The 25,727-nt window shown below is 40.2% G+C and overlaps 1 protein-coding gene across 4 annotated transcripts in view; it reads left to right on the top strand.

Annotated features, from left to right (window-relative positions):
- Positions 1-25,727, top strand: part of WDFY3 (WD repeat and FYVE domain containing 3) — a 313,760-nt gene that overhangs the window by 247,207 nt on the left and 40,826 nt on the right. For all 4 annotated transcript variants that reach the window (XM_050945097.1, XM_050945098.1, XM_050945096.1 and 1 more), the window contains 9 exons: positions 2,572-2,801; positions 3,473-3,582; positions 10,209-10,391; positions 15,558-15,715; positions 17,129-17,206; positions 18,929-19,156; positions 21,516-21,569; positions 24,281-24,449; positions 25,423-25,586. In XM_050945097.1, coding sequence (XP_050801054.1) covers positions 2,572-2,801; positions 3,473-3,582; positions 10,209-10,391; positions 15,558-15,715; positions 17,129-17,206; positions 18,929-19,156; positions 21,516-21,569; positions 24,281-24,449; positions 25,423-25,586 — 1,374 coding nt within the window. The remainder of the gene's footprint in view (positions 1-2,571; positions 2,802-3,472; positions 3,583-10,208; positions 10,392-15,557; positions 15,716-17,128; positions 17,207-18,928; positions 19,157-21,515; positions 21,570-24,280; positions 24,450-25,422; positions 25,587-25,727) is intronic.

Here is a 25,727-nt window from a genome sequence, read left to right as displayed (position 1 = left end):
GTTGGGGGATGGGGGGAAGAGGAGCACGTGGTGGAACAGAAACCAAAGGCAGCGGCGCTGCGGAGGGAGATTTAAACTTAGGGAGACACAGAGAGCAGACAGGCTGCAAGTTTAAACAGCAGAGAGACTGCAACGAGTGACTGGGGAGCTCAGGGGGAGACACGGGCAAGCTTTGGGGGGGGGGGGGGGGTTAGGGCAGCGGGAAGACAGACTTAACCACAGTTATACAGAACACAGCAAAATCTTATTTATGATCTAACTTAACCAAGACTACACAAATTAGCAAGTAACAGAACACAATGCAACAATTCTTTTTTAAACCTAACTTACAGAGCACAATACAAACAGTTCTTTAAACCTAACTTAACCACAGCTATGCAAAATGAAATTACAACTTATCTAGACTAACAACCTGATTCTAATAGGTGCACCTTACACTATGCCAATTCTTTGATCGGGAGGGGGAGCAGTTCCAGAGAGCAGAGTGGTGTATGCCCAGGTTACAGCCCCTGGGGGGAGTGGTGGTGGCTGCAGCAGTGGGGCGGCTGCAGACCGGCGGCCCAGGATACAGTTCAGGAAGGCACAGCTTAGCAGCGGCACAGGCTTATTTTTAGCAGCAAAGGCGCTGCAGAGCAAGAAACAGATTACAGATACAGACCAAGGAGTTAGCTTGGGTCTGTCTGCTGGGGAAACAAGGCCAGCAGCTAGGACGGGGGAGTCTGCAAGAGGGAGTTCTTACCAATCCCCAGGACAGCAGCAAGCACAGAGGCAGGAACGGCAGTAGCATCAGAGGATGGAGAGAGGACTCGATTCACTTACAATAATCAGGAGATCTCCAGGCACAAATTCGTTGTTCGTGGGAGGGGAGTTTAAAAACAGGGGTACGCTCAAAAACAAACGAGAGCAGGGAGAGGGCCCCCCAAAGACCCCTAGCTGATCAGACCAGGTGGCAAAGCAAGGACCTTCTCCGAGGTCTGATCAGAAAATGTCCGGCTTTAAAGGCAAACTCAGGCAGTTTCCCACCAGTACTTTTGATTGGCTCCTCTTGATACAGGGGAGGAGAGAAGGCAGGGAAAGGCTGCAGGTAAGCATAGGCATGCCTGGGCATGTTCTGAGCCACAGGTATGACTCATATGCTTAATTAGTTGGCCACTTCAGGTCTTGCATTTCTGGGCAGCGCCCCCCACACCGAGCCCGAGTCTGAACAAAGGATCCAAACAAAGAAGCAAGAAGCCCCCTCCCTAGGCAGAGCAATGGCTCCAGTTAGTCTGTACAAGCCATTCCTATGAATAGGGCTGTGACTTTAGTTAGCACAATGGCCGGGAGGGGCGGCCACACAGGACAAACAGAAAGGAGAGGGGAAAAAGGAATGCAGCAGGGGGACAGCTGTAATAAGCAAGAAAGTCAAGTTTTTAGTTTTCTCCCTTTGTGAGCCCTGTGCGGTCTTGCCTGGCAACTTGGACTGGCATAGTTTACCCCCTTAACAGCAAGTATGATGAAAGAAATGGTTGTCCAACTTATCTTTCTCTTTGGTAGTGTGATGATGATAAACATGATATAAATGCCTAGATAAATGGAAACAACTCAGGACAAGATTTCTCCCTTCATCCCCCAACATCTTGGGCCCTCCACAAATTATTTGGCAGACTCTGTAGCTATATTACTGAAGATAGGAACAATCTTAGGTGCCATTTTGCAAGCCCTTAGTGCATGAAGATTCCAGAGAAATGTATTAGGCTGCTACATACCATAGGATTTGCAGGTTTGTGTACGTAGTGTTTAGACATTCTCATGCCAGACTGGGAGCGGAGACTAAAAGAGCAATGTAAGTTTTCTTGTTAGTGCTCGGTCTTTGGAAATATATGGGCTTTTCTCCTCAGCCTTTTTCTTTTCTTTTCTTTTTCCCCCCCTTTTTCAGTCTGCACCTTCATTGCATGACCTCTTGGTGTTTATATGTAGTAGGTCAGTGTTCTGATATGATATAATATTTTGATAGTTGACTTATACACCTGTCTGAGTATGCTGTATTCATCTCTCTGGTGTCTGAGTGCCTGATGAAGAGAGAGGTCTTGTCTATTCTAGGGATATTTTCCTGATTATTCAGGCTTAAAACCATTACTGCAGCATAGATAAGACTCTGATGCTGGGAACCATTTTTATAAGTGGATTAGTTAACTTGCTTTCAGATTAATTAGATTTAAAACTGTTACGAATTTGTGGGAGCTTTTCTGTAGTAAGATGAGTCCAAAGATTCCTCCTTCTCCTCTTCCACTGAATCTCATTGAGAAGCTTTGTTGTGGAAATTAGAACACAGCATTTCAAAAAGTTACCATAGAAGTTACCATAAAACAAGATTCTTATCAGTCCATTTATCAGCATGACTTCAGTTCTCATTTCCAGGCAGGCAGAACATTAATACATATTGGGATTGAGCGAGGGAATTAATCAGTACAAAGATCTTTTAGTAAAATGAAAGTTTTTTGAAAGAATCAGTGTAGGATTTGAAGAAATAAGTTTGTGTGGAGATTTCACTATCTGACATTATATTAATTGTTTTGTACTTTCCATCAGTCAAAAAGAAGATCTCAGGGATTATCACTGGATGCTGTTTATCACTGCCTGAATAGGACCATCTTGTATCAGTTCTCAAGGGCACACAAAACTGTCCCTCAGCAAGTTGCTCTCCTTGATTCTCTAAGGGTCCTTACGGTGAACAGAAACCTAATTCTGGGACCCGGGAACCATGATCAGGAGTTCATCTGCTGTCTAGCTCATTGCCTGATTAATCTGCATATGGGAAGGTAAGTATCTCAGACTTAAATTCATCATACTAGAGTCAGTCTTGTACAGTGTTTCTTCTTCCTCTCTAAGCTACGGATGCTTACTGATGAATCACAAACAGTTGGCAAAATTGTGGGTATCTGTTTATAATGTTTGATGCCAGGAAAGTGCAAGATAACTGAAATGATTCATCTTGAACAAAATGACTATTGGATAATACAGTCTGAGGGTTATAATCCTATCTCCTTTTCCACAAATATGTTAAGATATTGGTACATGAATATACCTTGTTCATCAGTCTTATTAAGCTTCAATAGTGTAAAATATCTGAATTTTCTGGATATTCATATTCTTCCAGTGAATTTTTTTTCCTGGTTTGTTCTTTGTATTTATCCAAAGTCTCTTGGGTATTAATACCAGCAGAAATCTAATGCTTCCCGTTCAATACTTGTCATTAATTTGAATTGTACAAGTTCCACCCTATCTTTCCCCAGTTACTTTAGTAGAACACCATGCCCTTCTTCATAAAACTGCAGCTCAGAATGAGGCTGCATGTCCCCAAAACAAGAGGGACCATATGTCTCTGCTCCTGTAGCAGTACATGTTGATTCAGTTTGATGATACCACAGAAAGATTAAACACTTCAGTTCTTAAACCCTATCTGCTTCTGTTCATTCTAAATTTATTGTAGCGGTGTTGATGGGTTTGGACTGGAAGCAGAAGCCAGGATGACCACTTGGCACATCATGATTCCCTCTGACATAGAACCAGATGGAGTCTACAATCAAGATATTAGCGAAGGTAATAAAAAAAGCAGCTAAACCTCACATTTCTGTTAACACTAGATTCTTAAAATGTTTTTATTCTTCTCCTTCCCTTCCTCGCCACCAGTCTTCTTCCCATTTTTTCGTGGGGGGTGTTGGCAGAAGAAGACTGTGGTTATCTGCGATGGTAAACCATATCAAAAATGTAGAACACTTCACAGAAATATTGAGAAGCATCCAGTGTCCGCTATCTATTTATCAAAACTGTAAGAACATTTCAGTCCCTTCCTGATATGGTATAAAGGCCATTAAAAGTGTTAACAATACTAATTAGAAGCAAAATTTGTTTAGAGAGAGAGAGAGAGAGGCTAGTCCAATATGAATCGATAGTTTTTTGTGTATGGCAGCTAGGTCTTGGTAAACAGAGGTAAGAAATAACTAGGGTTAGGCATGAGGTATATAATTCAGTGAAAACAGCAGGATCTGGAAATTATCTACCAACTTGGTCCAGAGAGGGAAACTGGGATTATCACAGATGGGTGTTGAAAAGCACTAAACAGTGGGTAGGATGCATGAGAAGCAGGTAGGAGAGAAGAACCAAAGAGCCCCTAATCATACATGAAGAAAAGAAACAGGAGAAATAGGTAGATAGGAAAGAAGCAGCTTTAGGAATAAGGAACATCAGGGTAAAAGTTAAGTTCACAGTCAATCCTTATCCCAGAGAGAGAGTGGCCACCCCATTCCTGTTCTGTACCCTTCTTAGTGTTCATCAGGATCAGTTTGACAGAACCACCCTTAGAGGAGAAGATTCAGTGAGGTGAGCATTTCTAATTTCATGAAGGTTATATATATTATTACACAGACAAAAAAACTGTGCTAAAAGAACATTGGTAAGGTTGAAAAGTCAAAGATTCAAAAGTTAAGAAATGTCAGAGTTTAAAGTTGTATCTGCAACCTTAATTCCACCCCCATAGTAAGTTCTTCTCTTCAGGCATCCCTTGACACAGTAATAGGCTCCATGGTTGTCTCAATAATCATGAGATAGGCTTCATGGCTGCAGGCCTCTGGGTTCCCCAAAGAGGTCCAAACCACCATTGAGGACTTTCCTTTTGACAACAGCAATCTCTTTAGTAACCAAACGAATGAGTTGTTGCATACTCTAAGATTCACAAGCTACCCTCCTCTCTCTGGCTATTTATACTCCGGTACCCTGCAGAAAATACTCCAGGCCTCCTCTGTCTCGGCATTGACCACTGCCGCCTTTCTACAGATGATGTATGAACTTCCAAGAAATGTCAGGCTAGGCACCTGACCCCTGTCCTCTACTTTGAAGCTACATCTTAGAAAAGTGTTTAGTTTTATTGACAGCCAGTGAGTGGACAGCCAGTCTCCCTTGCCCAATGTCACACCCATTCTCCTAGTGTGACATGCTATTGCAATGGACAAGTGGGTCCTGGATATTCTGTCAAATGGTAGAATGGCTCCCTCTCTTCCCTCCCCCCTCCAAAAAAAAAGACAAAAACCTTCCTTGTCCCTTTTCAGGATCCCCCCTCTCTCATGAGAGGATTCTGAAAAAGGAGTCAGACTGCCTTTTTCAATTGAGGGCAATAGAGACTATACCACCTTCTCACACAGGGAAGGACTTTAACTCTAGGTACTTCCTTGTCCCCAAAAAGAAAGGTGGCTGGAGGCCCATTCTGGACTTCAGACAATCGAATTTCTTCATACAACACTCAAAGTTCAGAATAACTGACCACTCTGGCCTCTATAATACTCTCCATCAATTCAGGCAACTGGTATATAACCCTCTATTGGAAAGACATATTTTCATGTGGATGTTCGCCCCACTCACAGACGATTTCTGTGCTTTGTAGTGAGCCAAGAACACTTTCACTACAGCATGCTCCTTTTCAGCCTCTGGGCTGCCCTATTGGTATTTACAAAAGTTGTTGCAGTGGTGGCCACTTACCTTCACCTGGATGACCGGGCTGTTCGCTGGTCAGTTATACCAGAAGGTATATGCAACACCCACTATCTCATTTTAACTCTTTCATTCACTTGCAGTGCAAGCCAATTTAGACAAGTCCATGTTCACAGCAGACAAACCATAGAATTAATTGGGGTGAACCTGAATTCAGACATAGCGAGGGCCTACTTACCTCAGGAACATTTTTTGCTATGAGGGATCTCATTGACCAGCTTCACCTCAGACTTACAGCCCTATTCTATCTGTTCCTGTTGGGCCACATGGTGGTGTGCGCTTATGTCACTGTACTTACAATGCCTTCAATCTGGCTATTGTCAATCTGTGCCTCAAAAAAGGACTCCTTGGATGAGAGAGTCTCTCTTCCTTGAGACATGTTGACATCACTCATCTGCTGGAGAACAAGGATAAAGTATGCCTGGGGTTCCCTTTCATTTCTGAACCACCTACAAATGCAGTCATCTTGGATGCCTCCATACTAGAATGAGGAACACATTTTGGCAACCAAACAGGCCAAGGCTTCTGATCGCCTCAGGAATCTGGGATACATATCAACCTATTCAAGCTTTGAGCAGTTCACAAGGTATGTAAGATATTTCTACCCATCATTCAGTCCACCCACTTAGAGGTCAGATCAGACAGTATCGACCTCTTCTGCTAAATAAACAAGCAGAGAGGAGCAAGACGACTTTGCAGAGAAGTGGTCCACCTGTAGAATTTATGCATCAGGCAAGGAATCACCCTTTGAGCAGTACACATCTGAGGGGTGATGAATTCACTGGTGGAGAGTCTCAGCAGTCTTTACAAAGAGAACATGAGTGGGAACATCACCTGTCAAAAGCACAACACATCTTCCAGCAATGAATGTTTCCATCTTGGGATCTCTTTGCGTCCCGAGACAACAAAAAGCACTTGGCATACTGCTCCCAGGTGGCCCAAGGCCTCTTTATCAGAAGGGATGTCTTCCTGGTGCAGTGGTCAGAACCACTGATGTATGCCTTCCCTCCCATGCCTTCACTTCCTTGTGTACTCAGGAAGTTCAAACTCAATAGTGATCCTTATGGTGCCTTGGTGGCTGAAGCAAATCTGGTTTACCAGCATACTACAGCTAGCCTCTCACCCATGTATCTACCTGCCACCATTCTGGAGCCTGCTTTCCCAGAATGAGGGAACATTGAAGCTCAACATCTCTACAGCTGACAGCATCATTATTGATGGACTGCATGCATAGGGAGAGTATACTGTGAGGGAATTCAGTCCATCCTTAATAACAGCAGGAGACCCTCTACATGAAAATGCTACTCTGCAAAGTGAAAGCAATTCTCCCTTTGGTGCCAGCAGCATCACTTACATGCAGTGGCACTGGATATTCCTGTCATTCTGGAGTATCTTCTCTCACTCAAGATGACCGGCTTATCAGTCAGCTCCCCACAGGTACATTTGGCAGCCGTCAGCCCTTCCCACCCCTAGATGGAGGGCTACTCAGTCTTTATTCACCGTATTACTGCAGAGTGACTGATGGCATCATAAGGACATTCTCTCCCGTTGCAAAACAAGTCTCTGTCTGGGATCTGAACCTCTTCCTCTCTGCACTCGTGAAACCACCATTTGAACCCTTGGCCTCCAGTTCCCTCCTTCCCCTTTCTATGAAAATTGCCTTCTTGATGGCAGTTACCTCTGCTAGAAGGGTTGGAGAGCTTGGTATCCTCATGGTGGACTTACCTTTTGCAGTTTTTCACAAGGGTTCTTTCTAACTACATCCAAAGCTCCTCCCTAAAGTTTCTTCTGAGTTTCACCCTAACAAGACTGTTCACGTTCCAGTGTTTTACCCCAAGCCTCACCACAACATAGGAGAGACAAGGCTTCATTCCTTGGATGTGTGCAGGGCTGTAGCCTTCTAACAGCATGGAACGGCTCCCTTTCAGAAGTCCCCAGGCTTGTCTGTCACCTTTAGAAAGCTATCTCTTCCCAAAGGGTCTCTAAGTGGACTTCTCCCTGCATCATCCTTTGCTATGATCTCATGAAACCCCATCCTCCTCTAATTGTCAGGGCCCATTCTGTGAGAGCCGAAGCAGCATCAATAGCCTCCTTATAGGGAATCCCCATTGGAGAGATATGCAAAGCAGCTAGCTGGGGCTCCATACACAACTTCACTAGGCATTACGCATTAGTCCAAGCTATGGTTGGAAGGGGTAGTCCTTCGCCTCAGTGATCCCCCACTCCATGGTACAGCATCCTTCCTTGCGCGCTGATCCCCAACAAATACTGCTTGGGAGTTACCCCCAGTGACATAAGGCCAGCAATCAAAGAAGAAAGAAAATGTACTTGCCTTACAGTAACTCTTCAAGCTGTATGATCCCTATGGCTATTCATGACCTGCCTTCCTTCCCCTCTGCTCTCATCATCACGTGATTCATGGCAGAGTCAGAACTGGAGTGGTGGTCAGTTCACACTGCCTTTTATGTCCTCGGCTGAAAGGATCAATAGACGCTAATATTGAAGAATTTCCTATTCTGGGTACAGGAGCATATGCGTTCCCACAGTGAATACCCAGAGGGACCACACAACTTGAAGAATTTCAGTTACTATACAGTAGGTAATCTTTCTTTTTCCCAACATCTCTGTGTGAATAAAGAGTATTATCCCCATTTTGCAAGATGGGGAGCTGAGGCATAGAGAGACTAAGGTCAAGAGTATCCATTAATTTTTGGTGGCCCTTTTGAGACACCTAGAACCTGATTTCTGTATGTTCAAAGCACATCTTCCATTGCTGTCCTGAATGCTCAGCACATCATTCCCCAGGATCTCAAATCAGGCACTGAGAAAATAAGAAACACATAATCAGTGATCTCCTGTGGAAAAGTTTGGTGCAAGTTACTTGCACAGTGTCGCATTGGAACTCACTGTCAAAGGCAGGTGTAGAATCCACTTGTCCAGGGCAGCGTTCAGCTGCCTTCAACATGAGATTATCCTTTTTCTTCCTACAATCCCTTGCCTCCTCTACACATCTTTCAACTTGTACAACAAATGAGGCAGGGAACTTATAGACAACAGCCTCCTTTACTAACACAGCTCTGATTCTTCTCCAGAGCAGGTTCATACTATGCATTGAATGAAGCAGGAGTCCTGTGGAAATAAAAGTATGTGATCATGTAATCAAAGACTGTATCAAAGTGCTTATGCACAAAGGGGCTGAGTTAAGGTTGCACAGGCACTCTTTATTGTGGCATTTCCTAATTTCTGAGTGCTTGATGTTGCAAGTTTAGTAACGTTCTTTTAACGTAGGGATTTTTTGGTGTAATTTGCTAGCTTTTTAAAAAAGGAAGCTGAAAATACAAATTCAGTCATGTGGCATCACACTGACATCCGCATGCTTTATCAGCAGGGTTGGAACCTTTATTTCCACCAAACAGACCTGTGCCACTTGAGCTATGGGAGTAACTGATAGAGGATGACAACCCCTTGCTGTTATGTGAAACAGCACTAGAAGTGGATGGAGACACACACTTTGCCCAGTATATTTCATAGTTCTTTGCTGACAGTGGAGGAATGGTGAAACTCTGGAATCTTGAGTTCCATTCTCGGTTCCGAAGAGGAGTGACCACTTCTGTCTGCCTTGTCCCGTTCAACCCTCTCTTGTCCTCTCTCTTCCCAGTTAACCAAACCCTTTCCAAATACGCTTGGGTCTATATCACTGAAGGGATTATTTTAAAATGGGAGAAGTTTAAGTCCTTAATGATTCTTTTTTGTCATTTTTCTTATGCCCGGGAATATCTCAAGGGCACAAAACACAGCTCACCACCATCAGTCTGTGTGATTGAGTAATACTAGTGAAGAAAGTCCGGTTGGGAGCTCAATTAATCCCAGTCACGCTACTGTTGATATACCAGTTCCATATTCTTCATTGGTAGCTTTCATAGGCAGAATATAGGCAGCAGCCTTCAGCTAAAACATTGTATCTCTCCTAATAACACCAGAAATATACTGCCACAGTCTCAAAATATTAGCTACCTCACTTACTTGGGTGCCAGTTTGAGGAGGAGATAAAAGTATGAAATTAAGATAATAGTTAATGTGGAAAGGAAGACGTGATTCAGAAAACAAGACTGAGTCCCAGATTAATTATAGGTATTGAATGCTCTGAACAATATTGTAAATACTTTTTTTTTTAAGTTGTCACATGAATGTTCTTTGGCTGTGTTTGTGCCTGTTTGTGTTTGCTTCCCACAAACATTTATGAGTTCAAGGTTAGCAGAATGAACGTGAATTTAAAAGTTAACATGTGTAAGAATTACTGGAAACCAAATTTTGAATACGCATGTCAGTATATTTGTAGTGGACTTGTTGGCTTACTTATCCAATCAGGAAACAGAAGCAATGCTGTATGACTTACCTGAAAAAAAACACAACTAAATCAACACAGCTGGAATGATGAATGCTCAGAGAGAAGTGTTTGTGATCATCAGTCCCTGGAAGGAGGAAAAAAAAAATTGGTCAAATGCTCTCAAAGAATTTGAGGAAAAAGCAATCTGGTCACAGACATTCTGCATGTGGGGAATACAAAGCTTTCTTTATTAGATGTATATTTTTATATGAATTATTCACTCAGCTCATTAATACTTACTGTAAAACTGCAAAAATATAGTGGGAAATTATTTATGATCTTTTTACCTGTTTAGGTCGCCAGCTTCTTTTAAAAGCCATAAACAGAGTATGGACAGAGCTGATTCACAGTAAGAAACAAGTTTTAGAAGAGGTATTCAAAGTCACACTACCTGTTAATGACCGTGGCCATGTGGATATAGTCGTAGCAAGGCCTTTTATTGAAGAAGCAAGTTTAAAATGCTGGCAAAATCACTTAGGTAAGAATAAATGTGAACATACATGATTCCAAAATATATCAAATTGGTCTGTTATCTTCTACACCAGATATTCAGTCTAATGTGTTTTGTACCCTTAATAATGAACTTAGGATGTGTGTATTCTGCATGTATGCTTATAGCACTTATTGATAGATATAACTACAATCACACCAGCGCCTCTGCCTAACAAACTGGCATATGTTTCTCAAACCATGGTACAAATTGCAGACCATTAGACAAACATATTTAGCAATAAAAGACAGACAAAATAAGATGCACTTATAGCATAAATAAAACATGATGGCATGGGTTAAAAAATTTATTCTCTCTTGTTTGGGAGGACCTGTACAACTCATTTGTCATATGTCCACCTCTTGTGAATAATGCACTTATCCTGTACTTGTGGCAGCAAAAACGTGTAACATCCTAAATTCTTAGATTTGTAGAGTTTACTGTCAGAAGGGACCATTAGATTATCTAATATGATCACAGGCCATTAAGTTTCACCCAGTTACCCCTTTACTGAGCCCAAGAACTTTTGTTTGACCAAAGCATAATTGTGTTTGGTTAAAGGATATCTTTCATAAGGCATCCAATCTTGATTTGAAAGCATCAAGAGATGGAAAATCCACCGTTTTTCTTGGTAGTTTGTTCCAATGATTAATCACTTTCACTGCTAAAACGTTGTTCTTTATTTCCCATTTGAATTTGTCCTGGTGCAGCTTTCCACCACTCATTCTTGTTATGCCTTTCTCTGCTAGATTAGAGCCCTTTAGTATCAGGTATTTTCTTCCCTTGAGAAAATGTTCTTCTCTTAATGAAGTCACCTTTCAAGCTTTCTTTTGATAAGCTAAACCTTTGAGCTCTTTGTCTCACAGTAAGACATTTTCTCCACCCCCCTGAATCATTTTTATGGCTCTTTTATGCACCCTCTCCAATTTTTCAACATCCTTCTTAAAATATGAACACCGGAACTATATGTAATATTGCATTATCAGTCTCACCTTTCCTACTCATTACTTCCCTGTTTATACATCCCAGGATTGCATTAACCCTTTTTGCCACAGCATCATACTGGGAGCTCATGTTGATTGGCTTGTCCAGTATGACCCCTAAATCCTGTTCAGAGTCACTGCTTTCCATAATACAGATCTGTATTCTGTAAATATGGCCTGCATTCCTTATTCCTTGATGTATAACGCATTTGGCTTTATTAAAACACATTTTGTTTGAATGGGCCTAGTTTACCTGGTGCTTCAGATCTCTTTGTATGAGTAATCTGTCCTCGTGGTTATTTTCTGCCAGCCTCTGTCATCCTCAAATTTTATTAGCAGTGATTTTTCTGTTTCCAAATCATTGATGAAAATGTTAAAAAATGTAAGCCTAATATTAATCCTGGCAGAACCCCACTTGAAACACTCCCATTGGATGATGATTCCCATTGACGGCTACTTTGAGATCTGGCAGTTGGCAAATTCTTAATCCACTTTGCTTTAAATCCCTATAGAAGTGTAAATATATTACATTTACTTGTATTCTCCTCTAAGACTGAAATCAAATCTATTTGAGAAGACCTGTTTTCCATAAAGCCACGTTGACTGGCATTAATTATATTCCTATCCTTCATTACTATTTATCTTATAAGGTCATTTCTATTCTAGAACTAGAGCAATGGTTATTATTCTATGCATGCCAGTCTGATTAGTTATAACTCTTATCTTCAGAATTGTTTTAATAAAATTTATCCCAGTATAATTTCTGCGAAAATACTATTTGAGGCAAGTCTGAGGCCTGAACATCAGTAAGTCATATTGTCAGCAGCTCTGACACTACTGTTTCTGTGTTAGCGGTTCACTAAACAAGGATGGGGAATTAAACAAAGGTTGGGGTATTAATAGGAATTAAAATATCTTCAGCATTTTATCATGGTACTATAACTGCAGACTGAAAGAGGCATCTGATGCCCATAGCACTGAACTATTTGCTGGTTTCACATTTGTTTTATTGGACAAGGTTAGTCTCTATGGGTTATTGTTTATTCATATTTTAAAAGAAATGAGCGACCAGTGGAATTTGGGACAACAATCCAGATTAGCAGTAGGTTCCTGTTAGCATCCCAGAAAGGACAGTGAGATTCTAAGCTCCCACTCATTCATTTCAGTGCTAAGTTTTCCCAATTTAGTTAGGTCTTTTCGATACAGAGAATATTAAATATGGCTGTGAAACCAGTTAAGATGAAGAAAAATGGACAAATACTCCTCATGTAGCAAGATGGTATAGTGTAACCTGGCCTCGATGACGGGCATAGTGTGAAAATGGTTTGCATGATTCTGTTCCTTACACTTTTTCCATCACACCTTGCCATGCCAAATACTTTCTAACCCAGCCAAAACTTTCATTAACGTTTTGTCTTGATTAGTTTATGCTATCATTTTAATTTTTAAAACAATAAATGGCAGGCATTAAAAACTAATTATGGAGAGGCTGGTTGTTAAGGTGTCTTTCTGAAATCTTAAAATTCTTGGTTTTCTACATCTGGCTGGACTTTTGTTGTGGAAATTGAGTGTTTATGGAAAAATTGTCCGAGAAGTGAATCTTCAGTAGATCCCTCATAATAGGTAGTTTTTGAAGAGAAAACAGGATAGGCAGGAGGCTGTATGTAGAAGCCTGGGAGGAAGAGTTGGCCATACAAAGAAAAGGCAGAGAGGATTAGGAGGGAGGCAGGCTGGTGGAGAGGGGATGAAGAGGGATAAAATGGCAGCTCCCCCAAGCTCGGCGTCAGGAGAGGGTAAGTGAAGTCCTCTTCAAGAAGCTAACAGGCAGGATCACATATTTGTTTGTGAATTTAAAGTTGAATAGTGAACCTGAAATGATCACGTATGGTAGTTGCTTCCCCTAGTGGCTCAAAAATCAGACAGCAAACAAAAGAAGTGGAGTGGTATTAACAGTACTTATAAAGCTGCTGTTGGTTGGTTTTTGTCAATTTCATGATATTGAGGGACCTGATACATGATTTTTAGATGTTTAGATTTGGCAATACTGCTTCTTTCACCCTTCTTTATTTCCCTGCAACAATCCCCAGTTCTCTCTCTCCCACCATATTCCACCTCCTAAAGTCTACAGCAGTAAGAAGGGGACAGGCAAGCTCCCTTGGTAGTCAGAGCTCTATTACTGAGACAGCCTTGGGTAGGACAGACTTTCTGTGGTTAAGGTAGCAATGCACATAACATATGATGCAAAACTATAAAATCAAGGAAAATAAAAAATAAGCTACTTAACAGTGTGCATCATCTATTCCTCCACTTATAGACACAGGACTCGTTGCTATTACAAGTATCATACACTACATACCTTACAGCAGAGCCTGAACTCAACCTTCATAGCACGACTGAGTTATGGCATAGACATGATAGGTATGTGCCTAGGCACCAGCTCCTGCAGATACGTGATTAAGTCAGAATCTAGTCTTCCATTTATTTAAAATTAAAAATAAGTTTCTAGTTTCAGGAAAAGCTTGAAAACACAAGCCAAGCATAACTGAAACAGTGTTCTGCCTGATTCTGCAGACAATCTGAAACAATGCTTCTCAGAGGTGTGCCTCAAGGAGGTTGAGAGGTGCATCTCAAGTGCATCCACAGCTCTGGGAACTCTACCAATCCCACCTCAACAGAGGACTTCCCTTGTGGCCAGAGAAGATTGTAGCAGGCCTGGCCCACACCCCACCCATGCAAATGTGTCTTGGCTGCTGGTGGTGGCCCAGCCTTCTGCCACCCCTCCCTCTTCAGGAGAGATGAAGGGGACCCCTGCTGCTACTCTCAAGGGGAGATGGTCCTTGTTGCCCCTTTTGGGGGGAGGGAAAGCTGGCTTCGTGCTGGCCTTGACTCCCAGAGGCATCTGTCATTTCCACTTCAGGTGGGAGGTGGCAGAACCATGATACAGTTTTGGGGCTTTGGAGGGGACAGTGTCATAGTATGTCTAAGCACCAGATTTCCTTAGTCCAGCCCTGGCCCCTATGGATACCAACCTCAGCATCAGACTACTCCCTCGGCATCCCTTCTGCACACACCCCCTCCATCATGCTACCCCATTGTAATACTAGTTGTTAATTGGTGTGTTTTGAGGGTAGTTTGGTAAAAGGCTTGTTGAATGGCTGGCACCCTTAGGGGGCATGGTTAAGGGTGTGTAGACTGTGTTGTACGGTAGTTATAAGGTCTGTGCCTGTGGGAAGAGTACAAGAACCTGTGCACTGTTAAGTGGCTTCACTTCTCATTTCCTTGCTTTCCTGGTTTTATGTCGAGTATCTTAAGTGTGTAACAATCATACCTGTTCTACACACATTGAAAATATTTGTGAATTGATGTAGGTTCCATATAAGTAAAAACAACATAAGTATGAGGAAAGTGTTTGAGAACTGCAGCTGAGCTCTCAGTTTCTATTTTGAAAATCTTCAGGGCAGGGGGCTGGGTGTTTTCATTTGTGTTTAGAAAGCAGCTTATTGGGGGTTGCCACAATATAAATGTGGTATTTGTTTATAATCTGGTAGCCCCAGCCTATCCAAAATCTGTTAGAAGCATTCCTTATTTACATTATTTATAATGCTAAAGAGAGAATGCAACTTGTCAGCTCTGTAACTGCCCTTTGGTTATTGATGCCCTCTTGGAAATGCCCTCTGCTCCTTTAAGAGTGGCAAATAAGCATAAGGAAAATGAGATGGAAAAATATTTTGTCATATCTCCATTATTTTTACCCTGGAGTCTTCAAATTGATACTGAATACACAATTGATTACTCTACTTTTGCTGTCTCCTAAATGATACATTTCTGAAAGAAGAGAAAAAAATAGCCACATCTGTTCCAATGGGAGAGCCAGATTTTCAGATTTTTGGGGGGCCAGGAGTAATGGAAGTAGCAGTGTAATATGAAGTGAACATAAATGCATAGAACAAAACCTACCCCAGAGTTCAGCATTCTTTCTGGACCCATCATGCTTTAAAGCAGTTATTCCACTTGTTAAGAATCTCAATGACTTATGGTTAACAGTATCTAATTGTATATGAAAGTTGTTGGTCATTTCTTTAATTTAAAAAGGGAGGGGGAATAGTGCTTAGCTACGTAAAGTGATAATTCCATCAGAAAAATAACATCAGCACTCTCTTTAATATTATAGCTCATGAGAAGAAGTGCATCAGTAGAGGGGAATCTTTAGTTCCAAACACACAATCAAAGCTGTCACGGGTCAGCAGCGGGTTTGGCCTTTCCAAGTTGACTGGATCAAGAAGAAACCGAAAGGAGAGTGGGCTCAACAAACATAATCTCTCTACACAGGTAATTTGTATTGTTTATTAAAGATCACGTGCAAATACTTGGGAGAAAAATCCAGCAACTTCACACTTCACTGTATGTGGTGAATGCCCAAGTAGTGAGGAATAGAGGAGAAAAAAGTACCCCCCCCTTTCCGAATATCCAGACTTCTTCACTCCTGCTCCATAAGGCACACTAGTAAGCACTTTAAGCAGCAAGTTATTCCATTGTACTCAACGGAACTGCTTACATGCTTTGTTATTCCTGTGCTTGAGGGCTTGGATAGATTGGACCCTAAACTAGTAATGTTTCATCATCCCAATTTGCAAAATCCAACTGTAGTAAACTGGAGCCAACCCACGGAAGCAAGATAGGTGCTTGGGTTTTTAACAGTGTTGTATGGTTTAGTTAAGTTTGACGTTAAGTTTCCTTTAAAAAGCCTCACACTGTTCAGCAGTATTTTCTTTACTGCAGAATAGAACTCAATAAAAGATTATATCCCCCTGTATACGCCACAATAAAATTGTTGACTTCTGAAGCACTTCAACCATAGAATATATTTAAAAGATATTAACTTTACAAAACAGCATAGCATTGTTGTTTTTATTTAAAAAATAAAATAAAATAACTGAAAAAACCCACTCAGCCCCACGATAACCAGCAGCGCCATTGTTGTTTGCTGTCACCAGTGTAGTGTGTGCTATGGTATCTCTTCAGCGATGATGAATGAGTCTGGATGTTAGAACAGAAGAAAAATGTGAATCTGGATGTTTCAGCAGGTTGTTAGTAGATTGTTTCTTCCTCTGGGACACAAGTAACCCCATCTGACTTCCTTAGGAGCTACTCATGGTGTGGAAGAGTAGAATCCTAGGTTGCGTAGTAGGTATTCAGTGGCCTGCGTGAAATGAATTGGTGGTCTAGTCCATTTCCTGGTGGACAGGTGTTCATACGAGAAAAAACATCACAGGTGTTTTAACTGGAGCTCTAGATGGCCAGATTGGAAGAGGGGCCAAGAACTGAATGAGGTGAAGAGTCATGCATTGGCAGGAACCACAGAACACAGAGGTCTTCAGTCTCCAGAGTCTGCAAACCGGGCACCATTCATAAGAGTTAATTTTTTTCCTTTTAAATTAACTGAAGTTTTAAATCCCTTATTTATTGAATGCCCCCTGCCCTTTGGTATTTGGTGTATTTCTGGGATGTTTTCAAAGTATTTGCAGGTCACCATTAAATAATACCAACATGTGTTTCCTTACGATCCGTTTTCTGAGCTAAACTAAAGAAAATGGCTGCATTAAATGGTTTGAAATCAATCTAACATATTTTTAAGAAGAAATTGTTCTGTGTGAGAGTTAAGATGTTTTATACATATATTTTGCAATAAAAATTTACCTTTGTAAAATTGCTTTCTATATGTTCTGTCTTGTTTATGATTAGGAAATTTCCCAGTGGATGTTCACTCACATTGCAGTGGTTCGGGACTTGGTAGACATGCAGTACAAAGAGTATCAAGAGGTAAGGGAGTATCCAGGGAATTAACTAGAATTAAGATGAGCCTATTAAACTGCATATAGTATCTCCCTAAGACACTGTACAAACACTTAGTAAAAGAGTCCCTGTCCTGAAGAGCTTAACTTTGAAACAGATAAGACAGACAATGTCAGAGAGAGAGAATGGAGGCACAGAGAGCTGAAACAACTTGCCCAATGTCACCCATCAGAGCTGAGACTAGACCCAAGGCCTCCTGATTCCCAGTCTGGTGTTCTGTCCTCTGAACCACTGCCCGTTACTACATGGTTTTATACATCAAATTAAAAAACCATGCATGAGTCTTTCAGTACATTAATGAGGAAAACCTTTTTGGTGTAGCAGTCATTGCCTCTGTCATGTAATTTAATAAACAAAAGGCATACTTTTGAAAATAGTTTTCTACACGTTGACTTATTTATATAAACCATGCGTCGCAATGGTGGTACTTGTGGAAACATGTAAAGAGTAGTCAGTTGGACATGGGACCACTTCTGAGATTGTACCAGGGGGGTAAATATTTCTGTGTCATGGACAATGAGTTTATTACATATTGATTATTTTAATGTTTACAGTTTTTGCTTTAATATTTATAATAATACTCAAAGTATGAGATGGGAAGTTGAAATTATAAATTACATGTAGATGCTTTAAAAAATGAAATAATCTCTAGTAAGGATGTCTGCAGTACTTAAACATCCATGCACCAGCCGCGCAGTTCCTTCACTGGTAAAAGCATCATCCCATTACACTCCAGCTGAAAGGTTGTTTATCTTTGACATAAGCTTTGGAGTTTCCAGTGTGGCAGTCCCACAAGAAAAGTAATGTGAGTCACAGGAAATCATACATGATTTGGAGCAAATTTCAAAATATTTTTTCTCCAATATTAGAAGTATTCTTACGACAGTTGGGACAGAGTATCCTGACCTAACATTTCTGCGGTCATGTAGCAGTAGTAGTACATACATACATTCCATACGTGCAGTACTCCATTTTATAACAGAAACAAGATTTTAGAGCAGTTGTTTCTAATCATGGTATCTATAGAAAGTAGCAACTCTTTACCAGATCTGTTCCTCCTGAAATGAAATCACAGAACCTAGCATTTTCTTCTAGGCAGCCAGCAAATCACATTTATGGTTAGGATCACTTGCTGAGCAGCATGCTGTAAATCTGAGAAAACCGCTTCCCAGAGGAACAATCACTTGGAACCAACTAGTAATATAGCGCTAGTAGTTAATGTAATATCTGAATTATGTTTAAGTATGGACAGTCAGAGAAGGGATCCAAAATAGAATTAATTTCTTCATTCAACAAAGCCCTTTCCAGAATACTTGCATTAATGTTATGCATCTTGTATGTTTATCATTTAGAAGTAGTTTTAATTAAAAAGAAAGAAGCCGGCTCATGTGTCACTGACAAAAAATGCACTATAAACCTTATAAATTGTTACTGGAAATGTAATTAAAATAGCATTGAGGTACTATAACATCAAATCAAACTCTATTAACTATATATAGTACACCTCTACCCCGATACAACGTGGTTTCACCTATACCGCAGTAAGATTTTTTTGGCTCCCGAGGACAGCGTTATATCGGGGTAGAAGTGTATTTTGCAGTTTAACCACAGTCATTTCTTTAAAACCAGAATCTCTTTTGAAATATTATTTTACCTTGGTTGTTAACCTGTAAACCTTTGCATTTACAGCGTCAGCAGAATGCATTAAAATATGTGACAGAAGAGTGGTCTCAAATTGAGTATGAACTATTAAGGGAGCGAGGTTTGTGGGGTCCTCCCATTGGCTCCCATCTGGATAAATGTATGCTGGAGATGACAGAGGGACCCTGCAGAATGAGGAAGAAGATGGTACGAAATGACATGTTTTATATTCAGTATCCTTACATGCCAGAAACTGAACAAGAGACAAATCTGCTGGTAAGTGTACAGTATTTGAGTGTTTGTAATAGTTTTTAAGCCTTATTATTCTGAAGTGCAGTGTTTGTTGTTTTTAAAAAAAAATGCTCATCACAATGCATGAATTCAGTCTAGTTGGTATTACTGAAAGTGGTGGGAAGATTAGCATGACTGGAATGTTAAAAATCCTGCCCATAACTTATGTGGGAGGGATCAAGTGGGCAGAAAGAGAGTGAAATGGCAGTGTCAAAAATAATGCTATGTTTTTCCTAGTCATTAACAGCTCAGAAGCAAATTATCTTGAATGCTTATGGATTGATGTTTGAACAGATAAAACACAAGAAAGGGTACTATTAGGTGTCTGCTACAGACTGCCAGTGATGCTAGAGAACAGGATGACCGACTCCTTAAGCATCTGTCTATATTGTGTAGCAGAAAAAACGGGGACTTCAATATAAATAACATATGCTGGAGATCTCATGCTACCAATATTAAGACACCCTTCGAATATGTAAAAATTATAGATGACAAATTCCTAACTCAAAAAATGTTGCACCCACCTTGGGCAAATTCTATATTAAACCTCTTGACAGAAAGAGGAATTGATAACAGAAATAAAAATTAGTGATTACTTAGCTGCAAGTGATCATAACCTGTTTACACATCATAAAAGTGAAGTCCAAACCAGCAATATATATACACATTTGGTGCTTTAAAAGGCCAGTTTCACAAAGCTGAATACAATTTAACCAAATTGGTTGAGACTACAAACAAAAAATTTCAATTATAATTGGAAACCTTTTAGGACCATTTTACTAGATCCTTAAAATGCCACAATTGAAAAAGAAGGCTATGCTAGTTAAAAATCCACTGAGTCTTAGAGGGAAAGTGAAAGAACCAATTTAAAATAATAATTAATAATAATATAAAATAAATGGGAAAAGGGAGAAGTCGATATCAATGAAGAGGAATTAGAAGCTAAGAATTGTGGAAAATTGATAAGAGAAGGAAAAAGACAAGAAATCTGGCTTGCAGAATTAAGGACAATAAAACATTGTTTAAGTATATTAGGAGCAAAAGATATAGGCCTGTTAATAGTATTAATTTCGTAGAATGGTACATTTTCAAAACATTGCATGAGGAATTAGTTCTTAAAGTTTTCAAGCATATTAAATTACCAGTGGCATAGCTAAAAAAGGTGCAAGTGGTGCAGTCACGCTGGGGCCCAGCAAGATGGAGCAGGGCTCCAGCACTTCACCTGGTGCGTGGGGTCACAGTGCGACTCACCCAAATTTGGCCTTGCCACCACTCCTTACCACGGAGGGGAAGCCAGACCAAATTTGAGTGGTATTGCTACGGGGTGGGCAGGGGTTGCAGCACCATTCAGGTTTGGCCTAGCCCCCCTCCATCATCACTGGGACAGTTGAACCAAATTTTGAGTGATGTTGGAACCTGGCGAGGCCAAACTTGAGTGGCACTGCAACCACGTGTGCCAGTTCGCAGTGCCACTCACACTCAAATTTGGCTTTCACCATGTGAGTGTGGGAAAGTGGTGAGAGCAAGTGGAGCTGCTGGGCAGACAGGAGTAAGAGGGGCCACCCCTAGTCCAGGATGGGAGCAAAACACTGCTTTGCGGGGCAGGGTGCCAGTGAGTGGCAATGAAGTTCCCAGGATAATGTGTGAGGGTCTGGTGAGCTGTGGGGAGTGCTGTGGGGGGGAGGGGTGTTGTGGGGCAGATGGGGGATGCCTGGGACCATGATGTTGGATGTAATCATAATTTTAGATTTGGGAGTTGGGAAAGATTTCACTAATCTGTTGTTGCACTCAATTCACCCTCTAGCACCTTGTTACACCACTGTAAATTACTGATAGATTTTGGTGAGAAGTGTAATTTATCTCATCCACTTCAGTAATTCTGAGCAAAATGGATACCATATTCCATTAATATAGCTCAAACTCTAGGCCTGCTGACCTAGATTAGTGTGCACACCTGACTTGCACACATGAAAATACTAATACACATGCATAAGTGTATTTGTATGCACATGTGGGCCATGTGCAGAAGTACATGTGCCCTTTTGTAACACAGGCAGTTCATTCTCAAAGAAGGTATGTGTTCCCCATATTCATTTTTGAAGTCTCTATTTTCTTGAGAAAATCCCAATCATATACAAATGAGTATTCAAGGGTTTTTTTAAGAATTATGAATGAAACCAACTAATAATGCAAAGTTCTGACCACACTAGGCTAGTTTAAATAGTGAGTATATTTCACTCTTAGTTGAAGTTATACATACATGCAAAGAGGAGAACATATCATCAGGCATTCTTCCCAAAAGTGTTTTTTTCTGATATGTTTATACTTAATGCCCTGTTTTCAGTCTGACTTCTCAAGTAAGCCTCCTGAGACACCTGATGATACCATTCCTCAAAAGGTAAAGAAGCAAAATTAGCCACTGAAAGAATGTCAAACAAATACAAATGTTTTCCTGCATGCTAGGCAAACTTAACAAGGCTTCTTCGATTGGCTTTCAATATTGTTCTTTCAGTAAATATTTTCAGGATTAAAGGTTTCCAATATTCACACCTAGAAGATGTTACTGTGTTTTCTTCAGTCTTCACTTCTTATAACGTTCTGTAGCTCTTGCCTTCTTTCCTGCACACTAAAAGGCTGTGTTGGGCTGTACTCTCACTGTTCTCACTGTAAACGTGTATTGGCTTGGGATCTGAATTAATGGACTATGAAACATGTTTAGTAATGGGCAACGTGGTAATTTTGCATCACTTATGAAAACTAACACCACTATTAAAATATTTTTTTATTTGCTCATTGATCATTTTTGACATTTGGAGCATACCTTTCCCAACTGTATTTCATTAGTGCCTTGTGCTAGTAGAGAGTTTAGAAAGTGTTCCTCATAAAAAATAATTAATTATTTTGGAATAGTGGGGCTGTAACCATTTTGTTGTTGGAACCAAAATCAAAATTTTGATTTCCCATTTTCCCCCAAATCCTTTCCTTCTATAGCAGGGGTAGGCAACCTATGGCATGTGTGCCAAAGGTGGCACGCAAGCTGATTTTCAGTGGCACTCACACTGCCTGGGTCCTGGCCACCAATCTGGGGAGCTCTGAATTTTGATTTAATTTTAAATGAAGCTTCTTAAACATTTTAAAAACCTTATTTATTTTACATACAACAATAGTTCAGTTATGTAGACTTATAGAAAGAGGCCTTCTAAAAACATTAAAATGTATTACTGGCACGCGAAACCTTAAATCAGAGTATATAAATGAAGACTTGGCACACCACTTCTAAAAGGTTGCCGACCCCTGTTCTATAGCTTTATCATTAGAAAATAAGGTGCATAATGTAATGAACTGGTATTATGTTTCAAAATATCAAACATACCTAAAAAGAAATTGGAAATTACACATTACTGGCCATTCTGTATACAAGTGTAAATGTAATTTTGCTTTCATATGCAACTGTGTTCAGTCATGCCCATCACTAAGTATGGTATGTGGGATTCATTCACTTCTTTTGAATTAGACAGGTTAAGCTCAAATATATGAAATAAAAGTGGTTATTATTTAAGATGTGAAATGTAATGGGTTATATAGTTACAATTATCATTTCTGTCCTTCTAATTGTTTGGTTGTTTTGGGGGGTGGGGTATTGTTTGGATCTCTCCCCTCAACCCTTCCCCCAGGTTGTTCAGTGATTATTTCCAGGAAAATACTATAGCAATAACCACTTTCACTGTAACAGCCATAATCCAGTTATCTATAGCTAAAGCACCATGACACATGGTTTATCACTCTTCTCCTACATGAGTCAGCGACTCTAAACAGATAATTTACATCTTTACGTTTTGGAGTAGATAGTATTAACTGAGAAATCTCCATAGCAGTAACCTGCATCTTTTAATATTTTAGCACATCTGTTCATAGCTGTGCTATTTTATCTACATGAGTTATTGTATTGCCCAGTATCAATAGATGAATTACATGAAGACTAATGAAAATACAAAAAAAATTGGTTTTCAAATAATTATTACAGGAGCACATGAAGGAATACCTACACTCATTAGACTGGCAGATGGCAGCATATGGAACCACACTGGGTTTATGCTAAGAGTTCTAGAATGGACAGGAACAATTATTTGTTTTCATGGAAAAGGTGTTATCAAATAAAGAATTTTTTTCAAGTTCCAGAGTTTAACTCATATAAGAGCTGGATTTTTTTTAGCATTTTTTTTCCGGCAATACTCAGAGAAGAAAACCTTCACTACAGGTTCCAAATCTAGCTTTTCCACATCCACATAAATTAGTTCAGTTTTTCACTTCGGAAAGAGGCACATGGCTCATTTCATCCTTACTTCTTTTTATCCCCAGCTTTATTTCTGTGCTTACCCAAGCATGTTTACTGTCCTGATTTTGTTATCTGTACTTTTAATTATAGTAAAGTCATTGTAATCAGATGTTTAACACAAGAATTAACCTCCAAAAGAAACATGTGTAACGTGTTTGTAGCCAGAATCTCTGGTTAGAAGCTGGAATTACTGAGATAATTTGCAATAGTTCTCCCAAGGGGACATGCTGCAAATTAGTTACATTAGTTAAAGATGACCATCTTTGGGCCATTCTCCTGCCACCACAAGTTTGCAGAATATTAGTTAAACCTTAGTTTCCTTAGTTAAATGTTTCTGAGTCTTAAATCCAACTCCCTGACTATTGTGTGATTTAATGCACATCAGTATCTACACATCTTTACCTTCCTTTGTTGTAGAATATTATTTAAACTAATGCATATATTGTAGGGAACAACAAAATAGATAAGTCTTAAATGCATGTTTGTCTTTTTGTGGCAATTCATAACACACAGGCCACATTTAAAAGCTCTATATTTCAAGTTTGGTCCTCATTTCCCAGTTTGACCATCGTTTCTGTGACTGAATAGCTTCCTTGCAAATCCATTTAGAATTAAATCTTACATTTTATACATAAGTTTTAACTGGCTTATGATTGACCACAGATAAATACATTATATTGTTGAGCATGTACTGTGCACACAGTAGTCTTGGAAAAATTTCATTTCAGTTATTAGCGTTGACTTACTAAATATTTCATTCATTTACTTCTAAGAAACCTACTCGTTACCGAAGAGCTATAAGCTATGACAGCAAGGAATACTACATGCGCCTGGCTTCTGGAAATCCTGCTGTTTTCCAAGATACTATAGAAGAGAGTTCAGAAGGTGAAGCCACTCAGCAGGAGCCAGAACACGGCGAAGACACTATTGCAAGAGTTAAAGGTAAGTTCATCGTTCTGTCTGTGTTTTGAAACAACCTGTTTGATGTTAAAAGTTTAACTTCTTTAAACTTGCTTCTCCATGAATGAATCTAGATTTGTTTAAATTACCAATGCCGTATAAATTAAACATAAAGGGTCCTGTAGGTCCCCATTTTACTGCCACAACATTAGGCAGCTAATTTTGAGATTCACATGTTTTTGCAAGGTGACTTCAGCTACTACTATCATCAGCCAGACAACAAGAACCTTTTAAAAATGTATGTACACACACATGCACAAGACAGTAGAGTTTAAAATAGTTGGGAAAGAATTGTTCTTGGGGAGGGGGAGGAAACAGTTGTTCTTGGGGAGGGGGAGGAACGCTTTCCTTTACATTCCTAGAATTTGTTAGAGTTGGGGGACACTTTAGTTTTAAGTCACTGTCATGGCCCTTCTTGATCTAAAAGTCCTGACTAATCTGCTTGAAATCACAGAAAATTACAGAGATGTTAAGAGAACACACAACCACAACACATTTCACGGAACAGAAAAAAGCAAAAAGAAGTATGCCAGCTCAATAGTCTGGATTTTAAGGTTTAACGGCTCTTATCTGGTGATAGGCTTTCAAATTCTCTGTCTCAGCTGCCAGAACCTCACCTCATCCCCTCACCATGTGTGCACACAGCTCTGTGATCATTTGGGACAGCAGGGATGCCAAGATGTTCAGGCTCGAATATGTAAAATTCAGGGCAGGTAAAAAGGGGAAGCATAAGTTCAGGACATGCTCCCGCAGTGGAAAGGCAGTAGTAGTATTGGTGATCAAGACTGAGGTGTAGTGGGCAAACTATGAGGGGAAACGGGCACTGTATTGACTAGCACTGCTATTGGCTTATGCCCGTTTGATTACATTCCCACTTATTAGACTCCACATATATATTCCCCAAAACCCTGCAGTGTTTATCAATACACTGATTGCCTCTCTGATTACTATGCAGGTCTGGTAAAGCCTCCTCTGAAGAGATCTCGCTCTGCACCTGATGGAGGAGATGAGGAAAACCAGGAGCAACTGCAGGATCAAATAGCTGAGGGTAGTTCTGTAGATGAAGAAGAAAAGACTGATAATACAACTTTGCTTCGACTGCTCGAGGAAGGAGAGAAGGTACAGTACTTCAGAAATACTGATCATTTACTTTATCTGGATTTCTATTTTGTGCCTTTCTCTGATTTCTCCAGGTGTTAATATTTAAAACACGAACACTGATCATACATGTGGAAAGGAGAATTTTTTAAAAAGACCTCC

The sequence above is a fragment of the Gopherus flavomarginatus genome, chromosome 3, assembly GCF_025201925.1.
Source record: "Gopherus flavomarginatus isolate rGopFla2 chromosome 3, rGopFla2.mat.asm, whole genome shotgun sequence".
NCBI lineage: Eukaryota > Metazoa > Chordata > Testudines > Testudinidae > Gopherus > Gopherus flavomarginatus.
Note: the sequence above shows the minus strand (reverse complement) of the source record. Positions and strands in the feature narration are given on the sequence as shown.